Source organism: Pagrus major, chromosome 9 (genome assembly GCF_040436345.1).
Source record: "Pagrus major chromosome 9, Pma_NU_1.0".
Lineage (NCBI taxonomy): Eukaryota > Metazoa > Chordata > Actinopteri > Spariformes > Sparidae > Pagrus > Pagrus major.
This window is the reverse complement of record NC_133223.1, coordinates 17,271,187-17,281,631: the sequence shown is the minus strand read 5'-3', so window position 1 is coordinate 17,281,631 and position 10,445 is coordinate 17,271,187. Positions and strand designations below refer to the sequence as shown.

Genomic DNA, 10,445 nt, shown 5'->3' with positions numbered 1-10,445 from the left:
CTCATATTTCAGACCGAGGAGAACAAGCCCCGTTGTGTTTCCTCGGGTTTAAAAATCAAATAAAGAGAGAATTAAAAGATACGATGCTTTTATTTTCAACCATATCATAACTACAGGCAGAAGTGACATAAGAGTGCACATAGGCTATAACGTATAGTCTTGATAAACTTAATTATATCTTAACTTGCGCTACACGCTTTTACATATCGATTAATTTAACGATTATTCTCTTAGGCCCTAAATTGCAATACTCTCATCGCTTGTTATGTCGGTCCTTCAGTCAACAACCCAAACATTAATATAGTTAATGATCATGTAAGACAAAGAAACGCAGCAGATTATCACATTTTAAAAGATAGAACCAACAAATGTCTAAAATAGTTGCAGATTACTTTTAGTTTGATCTCCAAATCAATGAATTGCCTTATCGTTTCATCTCTGATCTGAATTCCTGATAACAATTCAACATACCACAATGTAACCATCTAGAAGATCTATCATTTGATATTTTCTTACAATTATGTTGTAGTCTCTCCCCTTCAGACTCCTAAACGTGACAAGAGAAAATTCCCAGTTTCGTTTGTTGGCCTTTAACACTATTTGGGTCACTCATTCAGATTAAGATATTTCCGACGGGCTATGAACGCAGCGCACTTTCCCTGCGCTGACCTCTGACAGCCGCTCATGGATCCGCTCCCTCCCTTCACAAACACGGAAGCAGCATGGCGTCCAACAGCAGCGGCGGCGGCAGCTCCGACAGGCAGCGGATTGCACAGCAAAGACTGAGGATAATTGCCGGACATTTACAGGGACCGGCGGACGGTGACTCGACCATCCTAGCCGCGGAGTGCAAAGCCCAGGGGAGCAAGACAGATGTCTCCCGTGAGGGGAAGACGGTGCCGAGGAGGAGGTACTAGGCTGTGATGGAGCGGTGGACAGAGGTCCAGCCTCTGTGGCTTTAGCTATTTATTAATTCAAACATCAGTGAACTAACATCTAAACAAGAGCCAGGGGGTGACATACGCTGACAGACCGGCTTTCCTCTCTCTTCCAAGCATTAAAAACGCAGGGAGACCCGGCTGAAGCGGCTTGTAATTAGCCTGCTAGCTAACGTTACTTGGCCACAGCAGACATTCATTTGCTACAGGGTGGGTGCGGCTAGCTCCACTCCGAGGAGTTTACCGGTCTTATGGGCGACTTTCTCAAAGTTGGTCAGCCACAGCTTTTACCGTGGCTTCTCATATATCGTTACATTTGTCGTGTGGCAATGTTTCAGTGTCAGTGGGGGTGTACGAAGCGAAGATAAGTGGCAATGTTGTGGCTAAGCTTCTGGCATTTTCTAACGCTCCGGATAAGAATCAGCAACAAAACATACGTAAGTTGTTTTATTGCCACCGTTACTGTTACGTACAGCAGTTGACGTCACGTACTGTTCGATCCATCAGCTCTGACATTCGACAACTGTATCGATACATCAGCTACGTGGTTAATTCAGATTATATAGTATTAGCTGTTTGATTACAACGCTGACATGTTGGTAGGGGAATCATTGAAAGACTTGTTTTTTTATATGTCCTAACTGGGTTTTAAGATATGGCACACATTAGAAACAGACGTGTAATTTGTATGGAGTAGTAGACGGTGAAACTTCTGTGTCTTCTGCTGATCTGATTGGTCAGAACAAGTAGTGGTCTGACTTTCAACCTATTGGCAGCTCAGCTCCTTTTGAGGAGGCACCACCACACTGTGCTGACATCTAGTGTCAGTCCGAGTTAACAGCTGAGGCTACTTATAAAATCACTACTCAAAAAAAGTATCAGCACTTGGTCTTGTGAAATTCATCACGACCTGTTCTGGTTAATATGACTCTGTAATGATAAAATATTGTGTCTTGCAGCCCTGATTGTTCGGCCAGTTGTTGTGCTTAGCCTGAGTATGGGATTGTAGTGTCTAAAGTGTATGAGGTTTGAATTGCAAATAGTTAAACAGTCAATAGGATGCTCCCTGCTCTGTAACAAATAGTGCCTAACCACAGACCATGCTGTGTTGATTTAAAATAACACCAAGTCGCTGTTTGTTTTGGAGAAGTACTTGGTTTAGCCTTTGCAGACATTCCTCACTTCTACCTTTCTTGTATGCCTAGTTAAGTGGTTTGTCTCAGGTAAAAAGTAATCCTGGCTTGCAGGTTGGGTGGGGCTCAGCTCCAGTGTGTGTTTGCAACCACCACTAATGCATTGATAAATGTATAGACCTTTCATTCGCTCAACATACTAGTTTATTAGGCACACCCAAAATTGCATTGGGAAGTATTTCTACATTTTGTCCAGTGTAGTCAAATATTTGCACATACTCGACTCATCTTATAGTCTAAGACTGATTGATTAAATCAGTCGCCAACTATTTTGATAACTAATTATTTGGTTTGATTAATTTTCTGATTCCAGCTTTTTAGATGTGAATATATTTTCTGGTTTCTGTACTCTATGACAGTAAACTGAATATCTTGGGCTTTGGGAATCGCTGATTGACATTTTACACTTTTCCTGACATTTCATAGAGTTAACAACTAATCAATTAATCAAGAAAATAATCAACTGAGTAACTGATAATCAATAAAATCATAAGTTGCAGCCCTATTACGTTATCCACAACTTTTATCCATTGTTGTCTCAGTCCAAAGAAGCGTTGTTATACTGTAAACACATCATTCTATGTGCAAAATTGTGTTAAATTTACAATATCATGCAATTTAACATTCAAAATATGAATACAAAAGGTGTTAGTTCTTTTTATATTGATTGAAGAAGAAACTTAAGGTGCTGCAACATCATTCACACAGATTTATTTGATTTCCCTTCTGTTATATCCAATATACTAGTCCTAATCAGAAGTTTGACATACAACATCCTCTATCCTTAGACCCACATTTGCACTGAGTCTGAGTAAAGACATTTGTTGGCAGGAAAGAGCTCAGTTTATCAAAACAAACACATCAAGACCTACTGTTGTCACTGACCTACACAAGCACTTAACCCATTTATTGATACATTTTTATTCAGTATGTTCTGCAGCCATGACAGCATATCTCCGGTGGCAAGGACTCATTAAAGTATGACTCGGTGTGTCACTCTCATTTCTACACTCACTCTTAATTTATAGGAAACTCCATTTTGGCAGGTATTAATCTTAATTATGGCTTTTACTCTACTGTGGTAGCATCCCATCCCTAGTGACCCATGAGTTATGGTTGCTCTGTGAGTGGTGAGCTGTCTCTCTGCAGAGTGTTAGTACAGCCCACAAGCTCTGCACATACAATGTAGCATCATCTTTGGTTGAGGAATATTGCTTAACAATAGGGCTGTAACTAAATATTATTATGATTAAGCTGCCATGTTTTGATGAATAAATATGTGTGAAAAAACAGCATTCAAATGTAGTGACTGTAGTGGTGCAGAGAGATCCTGTCTTTCCAGATGTAAAAACAAACATCTGTTTCGTACAGATCCCAACAAATATCACCTCATCATGATTGTAATAGTTTTTCAGTGAAAATGAAAATTTTGATGCATAAATGATCATTTCCACTAACCATTAATCATATCACAATTGCAATACCTGTCAAAGTAAGTGCAGTGTGATTTTTGACCATATTATGCAGCCCTAGTACAGATTGTTTTCCAGCTTATCCAATTAATTATTTGATATATGAAATGTCAGAAAAAAATGTGGGGGGAAAAATTGAAAATGTCCTTCCCAGTTTCTCGAAGTCCAAGGCAATGCCTTTAAATATCTTGTTTTGTCAGTCCAAACCCCAAAGATATACAGTTTAATATGATTATTTGAGAGAAGCATGAAATGTTAATCTTTAAGAGGCTGACAGATTTTTTTAATGAAAAATTACTTAAACATTTAGTCAAGTTTCAAATAGTTGGCAGTTTTTTTATCTGTTGATAGACATGTCACTTAGTTGAGAAATCGTCCCGGCTCTGCTCAACATTGTCGCATTTGCTGTACTCAAGTATGGTCGGTCAAGTATAGCTGGTGCTAGTAGATATTAAGGACGTGCACAAACAATCTACACTGCTGCCCTTTCTTTACACTTATTGTCATTATTTTATTAATGTACACATTTACATTTATGTCCTTCTACTCAAATGTTGCTTTTAAATTGTGCTTAATTTCCACTGTTTTCTAAGTGTTTTCTTACTTTGATACCAGTCGACCAGTCTAAGTTTGAAATTCTGTTTAAACAGCCTAACAGTCGTTAGGAACATTGCTCGTGGGTATATGTGCTAAATATTTAGATGAAGCTTGATAGTTCAGTGCACACTTTCAGACCTACTGTAACCATAAAATCTGAGCAGTATGGAAACTAGCTTTGGGTAAGTGTGCCTACCAGGTGCAATAAATGTAAAATATTTGACTGTGTCGAAAGGGAAGTGACTGACGGCACAGGGAGTGTCTGCTAGCCTCCTCTGTTGATGGATATGTCGTTTGAATGTGTCGCCTCTGCTTCTGCATTACAATATCAACAATCTGTGAGTGAAGTGCTGTGAGGTGGTACTCCCCCAGGGAAATATTGTAGGTGTGCCTTGCTGCGCCCTCCGATATTGTAAATTTGTCAGATGATAGCCGGCCCAACCTTGGATGAATGCAAAGACTGTAAATGACTGAATAAAATAAGGAGACTCCTTCGTTTCAGTGAAATGCTATATGTCCGTGTGTTAAAATGCCAGGATGAAATATCATATTATCAGCAAGGACTTTTCCTTATTCCTCTTGTCTTTTTGAAATTGCCAATGTCAAAACTAGTGTCAGCCCAGAGGGACTGTGGTGGCACATTAACAATATACCAGGTCACTACTCTGGGAATCACCTTCACACCTGCTCCGGTGGTATTTACTGTCTTAACTCCAGTGTAAACTGTACGAATTGACTCAACCTCTGGCAATGTTTGTTTTTCCACAGGCAGGAGATTATGAAATGGAACGGCTGGGGATACAGTGACTCAAAATTCCTCTTTAATAAGAAAGGCCAAGCAGAATTTACCGGCAAAAGGTACTGTATAATATCACATCACTGATCTTAGATGTTTTGTTCATGCTTATTTGTAGATGATTTATAGAAATCAAGCAGCACCAGGTCTCATTCAAAGCCTGTAGTCTTGTTTTAGTACAGCCGCGGTGTCTAGCTTCAGCTTTGATACGTTTGGCTGACTTGAGGCTGGAGTTATGCATTGATCATATTCACAACCCCTTCTGTACACCCAGCTTTTGAAATCAGCTGTTGTCTCCTTCCTACGCTCACAGCAATGTGGTGCTACTGCCACCCAGTGGTTGGCATTTGAACTGTTCATTGTCACCCGAGAAGGTCACTGGTAGTGATTTTCAGCTTTCACCAAAGTCTGTTGCTGATAAACAGAAACCATTTTCCAATCTGTTGAAAAATGGAACTTATTATGTCAGAAATTATTAATGTGTGACTTTGAATGTTGGGAAAATAGAATGTGTGAGGGTGTGCAGACAAAGCCAGATTCCCTCAGTCTTCCTGAATTTGGCTTCAGTTTACAGCAGAAAGAACATCTCCCATGACAAGAGCAGAGGTATAAATGAGCCTTGTATTTTTAATTATGACACATAACTCTCTAAGCAACAGCCCTGCCTGTCTGATTGTAGCTGAAACATTGCGTATGAGGATGTATTTTGAGTAATGAGTCGAGCTGAACGGGATGTTGCACAACAAATGGGTTCCTCCTGTGCTAGCAGTTGCTACAAACCCCTCCGTGCCCTCTCGACTGAAAAGCTACCGGGGCGGCGTACAGTAAACCGGGGCTGGGGCTCAGTTGAGTGAATGTCAGAGACAGCGTTCTCCTCCTCTGCGCTCACTGTGACAGAGGCTTTTTCATTACAGAGTGTGTTTCATGCTCTCTTGGACAAAGGCACAGCACAGTCCCCCTGATGGGCTGGCCCAGGCCGTGCCAGCAGCACAATTATGCAAGGGATGGCGAGGGCGATCACATGGACAGCACTGTCGCTGCTGCTCCGCTTGCCTAATAACCTCATTGGACTCAAACCTCACACTCTATTCTTATTAGACACAGGCCTGGTTTTCCAAATGAATAAGCCCACTCAAGCGTTTGGATGTTTCCAATTGAGGGCTTTGACTTCCACCGCAGGAAATCACTTATACATGAAGCTTAGTTGATTTTTTTTTTTTTTTAATTGGCTGTTCACACAATCTGTCTTCTGTTTTACACAATGCAGGTATAGACTAAGTGGTATGATCATCCCCGGGCTGAAAGACTGGTTTGAGGGCACATTTGGAGCCAATCTGCAGCATAAAACTCCTGCAACAGTGAGTGCCATTAACTGAAGACGCAACAAATAAATCTGAATTACAAAGACTTGGTCACAGTTACCAAAACCACATTGGCTCTGTTTTGTTTCAGCCTCTTTTGACCAGCAGCGCTGTACAGCCTGCCACACTGAACGAGGCCTTCGTGGAGGAACTGAAATCCACAGGTATTCCCTTCTCCCATGACGCAGAGGACCGGGTGTTTCGAGCCCACGGTAAGGAATGCCGGGAGGAGAGTTTTGGATATTTATTAATCTAGAATCCGACCAATGTAGTGGTTGACTGATATTATTGCCCAATATTGACATAGTGAAGTTTACGGTTCACTGTTTATGCAGTCATGTAATTTAAGATAAACTGAAAAATACCTGCCTCCATTACATATCATCATCGGCCCCAAAAATCCAGTATCGGTCAGGCTCTAAAAACATCACCCACTTTGTCTGATTTTTTTAATGTAGCGACAGTGTTCTTATTCTGTGTCATCTCTTTCCTGTGTTTTCTCCCAGGCCATTGCTTACACGAGATCTTCGCTCTGCGGGAAGGCAAATTTGGTCGCGTTCCAGACATGGTGGTATGGCCAAGTGAGTTCAGAAGCTGTGTCATCATCTCCCTGTTTTTATCTCCCTGTTTTTCTCCTCCCACGTAGCATCGCTGATCCCCCCTACTGGCTTAGGTGATTTAAAGGGTTAATCTCTGCAGAGGCAGGGATATTAATATGTATGAGTGGAGGCTTAATAAGAAGCGTCAGGGGGAGGACGGTTGACACCCAATACACCACGGTCTGGCCCACCACAGTACACCCATGAATTATGATTCCGGGATTGGTTTTCTGTTGTTATGGCTGGCACTATTTTATCATGCAAATGAGTGTTGACTGATGGTTGAAACTTGATTAGCAGCCTCCCGAATGGGCAGCAAATCACCAAGCAACTGTACGTATTGTTTCATCCACGCCAGCACCAAATTTTAATTTTACCGACCCTGCAAATACGTTCTCATTTGCTATGTATCTAATAGATATTTTCACATATAATTTACATTCCTCAGTAGTCCCTCTAAGTCAAGCTGTGTTTTTTAAGTGGAGGTTTAGTTGTTGAACTGTAATCCGCAGGCAGAAGCTGTGTGTTTAATTGGATGGCAAAAAGCACTAGAATGCAGGCATTTCTCACCGCCTCTAAAAGCACTTGAGGCCGGTCAAGCACGTCCACGTAGGAAGGTAATGCTGCTCTTCCCACTCGCTCACCGCTCCAGTGTGAATGGATGTGGGCTCTGTGATTGGCCAAAACTAGTTTGTATTGATCCAGCACATCCCACCCCTGAGAGCGCAGCTTCATGCAGGCTGACTCCGCCTGAGGAAAGCCCCAGGCAGATCAAAACGCACCCTGCCTCTCTGTCGCTCCCCCAGCTCAAATGGCTCAGCACATATACATTTATTTATTGTCTTCTGTGTTCATGTAGTGCTGTGTGCCATTTTCTCATTTCCTTTGCATTGTGCCCACTATTGGTTGTTAAGTGAATGCTTAATTTATCAATGCAATCTAGGACATAACTAAAGCATTTTCTTGATGATGGCCGCTAATTTCCAACTGGTATCCTATCTTTTTGCAGACTGCCACAATGATGTTGTGAAAATTGTGGAACTGGCGTGCAAACACAATGTTTGTTTGATACCATATGGAGGTGAGTTGTGAAATCATTGCCTCTAATCAATATAATTAGCTGTCACATACTGTATACACCAGGCCGCTAGATGTATATTTACATTTAATGTACTTTAATATAATATTTATTATCACATGTGAGAGAAGTTCATTTTGCCTCATAATCTATAAATGAATCTGCTAAATAAGCTACTGAACTGCTGACTGAATCTCAAGTCTTGCTGTGTGTGTTTTATACTTGAGCAACAGAAAACATTATTAGCACACATCCTACTGAGCCTCTTATCTAAGGATGTGATGTAACCACAACATCTGCAGTTCACTTCCAGCCTGCGGACCTCTATTATACCTTTCTCTAACACCCCCGCATGTCTCCTGTCACTCACTTCTGTTAGCTACATCATGAAGACAAAATGACTGGAATTATCTTCTGTAGCGTTGCACTAGTTTGTCAACTGGTTCATGAGAGTGATGTAATCCATAAAAGTCAGTCACACATTTATGCAATTAAATTCTGAAGCCTCAAGTCTTTTTAGAAGAATGAGGATATTTGCACCGTGCAAACTTTTTTCTTTTCTGTAGTTTGTATATCTGTCAGTGCAGACATTTAAACACATTGCAGCATCTCCTCCAAACTGCTTTCTGATGTAATAAAAAGCTGTAAATCACTTGAATTTTTTGTATACTAGTGCCACTATGATGCCGATGAGTTTGCTGCTCCAACCATCCTAGGAAAGCAATTATTTTTTTATGCCTGTCTTTTAGAAAAATAAGCACTTTTAACATTTTTTATTGCAGTCAAACAAGCCGAACTTCTCAAACACACAAGTGTTTATCATAAGAGGCCATACAAAACTGTGTGAAACGAGGTGAATTGGACAAACTTACTTACTTAACAGGACATATCTGATCAAAGAACATGTAACCAGACCCGACAAAGCAATCGGTACTAACTTTCACTACTCAATGCTACAGATACATTTCACATTTAAAGTGTTGAGTGTGTGTGTGTGTGTTTACCATTGTGAAACCAGGACAGTGTGTACGGTATAATCACTTGGTCCATTGAAAGGCTTCTCTGCTGTAACCCCTATTGTGACTGTTGTTTTTTTCTCTCTCAGGAGGGACTAGTGTCTCTAGTGCCCTAGAGTGCCCCCCAGAGGAAACTCGCTCCATTGTCTCTCTGGATACTTCACAGATGGTACGTAAACAACTGTGTAGAGTCAAAAGAATTCATCTACACTAATGACAAGAAAAACTGAAAAGCAAATCAAATACAGACTAATACAGTTGAGTGAAATTATATCAGTGTGAAACTTTAAAACGTCAGATCAAGATTTAGAGACTTTCCTACTGTCTTACATTAAAAGTGCACTTCTAAACATTTCTATGTATATAAATGTAAATTACAGAATGGAGACACCATAAGAAATATGCCATTAATATAATTACATGTTACACTGCATAACACCATCACCATCTACAGCCCCAAGTAAGACCACAGAGCTAGATTATGTTTAATGTTTCTTCATGATGAGTCAAGAAAAAAATATGCCAGGACAGATTTCCCTGTTAGCATAACAGAATTAGAGCACTTGTTTTTCATTTTTTTGCAGTCAGTAATCAAGTTTCTTAATAGGCCGAGTACAGAGAACAAATAACGGCAGCGGCAGTCACTCAGCCTGTGCCACCAATTCAATCAGCATGCTTTATGGGAAAATAATGTTTATCAATAACACAGAAAAATTAAGCAATGTCAGTGTGCATTTTACCATTTTCTTTCTGTATATCTCCGTTTGCCTCTTTGTCATTTTTAAAGAGGGAATGAACTACATACAATACTGTTAAAATGACAAATCAATAGAAATGTGTTATAATTTATGTGTGTGTGTGTGTGTATGTGTATATATATATATATATATATATGAGAGAGAGATATATATATATATATATATATATATATATATATATATATATATATATGTGTGTGTGTGTATATGATATATGAATTATTATTTTATTTATTTTATTTTATTCAAATGCAAAATGGTGAATACAGTCAGCAGCACAGTGCAGACCTTTGATCCAAGCTCACATGGAGGCGATATATAAGCTGTCTGGATGCTGCTAGTCATTGAGTTGCCACAGACACCAGCGACTGACCAGTGTTCTGTGTCAGGGGTCAGAGGTGAGGTGGCTCCAATGGAAGCACATGAAAGGAGCAGTGTGGCTGGAACATAAAGTTTACTACCTCTGGAGAATAATTGATGGCAGGTGTGAAATGACCTCCTGCAGGTAGGGGCAAGCCATGTGCTCAGCGGCCCAAATACGAGGCATATATTTGGAATTAGATGTTAAATTGAGTTTAACCTTGAGGAAATGGTCTCCGTCCCGAAGCCCCTGTGCACACATTTATCCTCAGACATG

The 10,445-nt window shown here is 40.3% G+C and overlaps 1 protein-coding gene across 1 annotated transcript in view; it reads left to right on the top strand.

Moving 5' to 3' along the window:
- The first annotated feature begins 645 nt into the window (after window positions 1-645).
- The window catches only part of agps (alkylglycerone phosphate synthase), a 31,823-nt gene continuing 22,023 nt past the window's right edge, over window positions 646-10,445 (top strand). Inside the window, exons 1-7 of the mRNA XM_073473955.1 lie at window positions 646-910; window positions 4,969-5,058; window positions 6,264-6,354; window positions 6,449-6,569; window positions 6,864-6,938; window positions 7,966-8,037; window positions 9,140-9,219. Coding sequence (XP_073330056.1) covers window positions 723-910; window positions 4,969-5,058; window positions 6,264-6,354; window positions 6,449-6,569; window positions 6,864-6,938; window positions 7,966-8,037; window positions 9,140-9,219 — 717 coding nt within the window. The 5' untranslated portion in view covers window positions 646-722. The remainder of the gene's footprint in view (window positions 911-4,968; window positions 5,059-6,263; window positions 6,355-6,448; window positions 6,570-6,863; window positions 6,939-7,965; window positions 8,038-9,139; window positions 9,220-10,445) is intronic.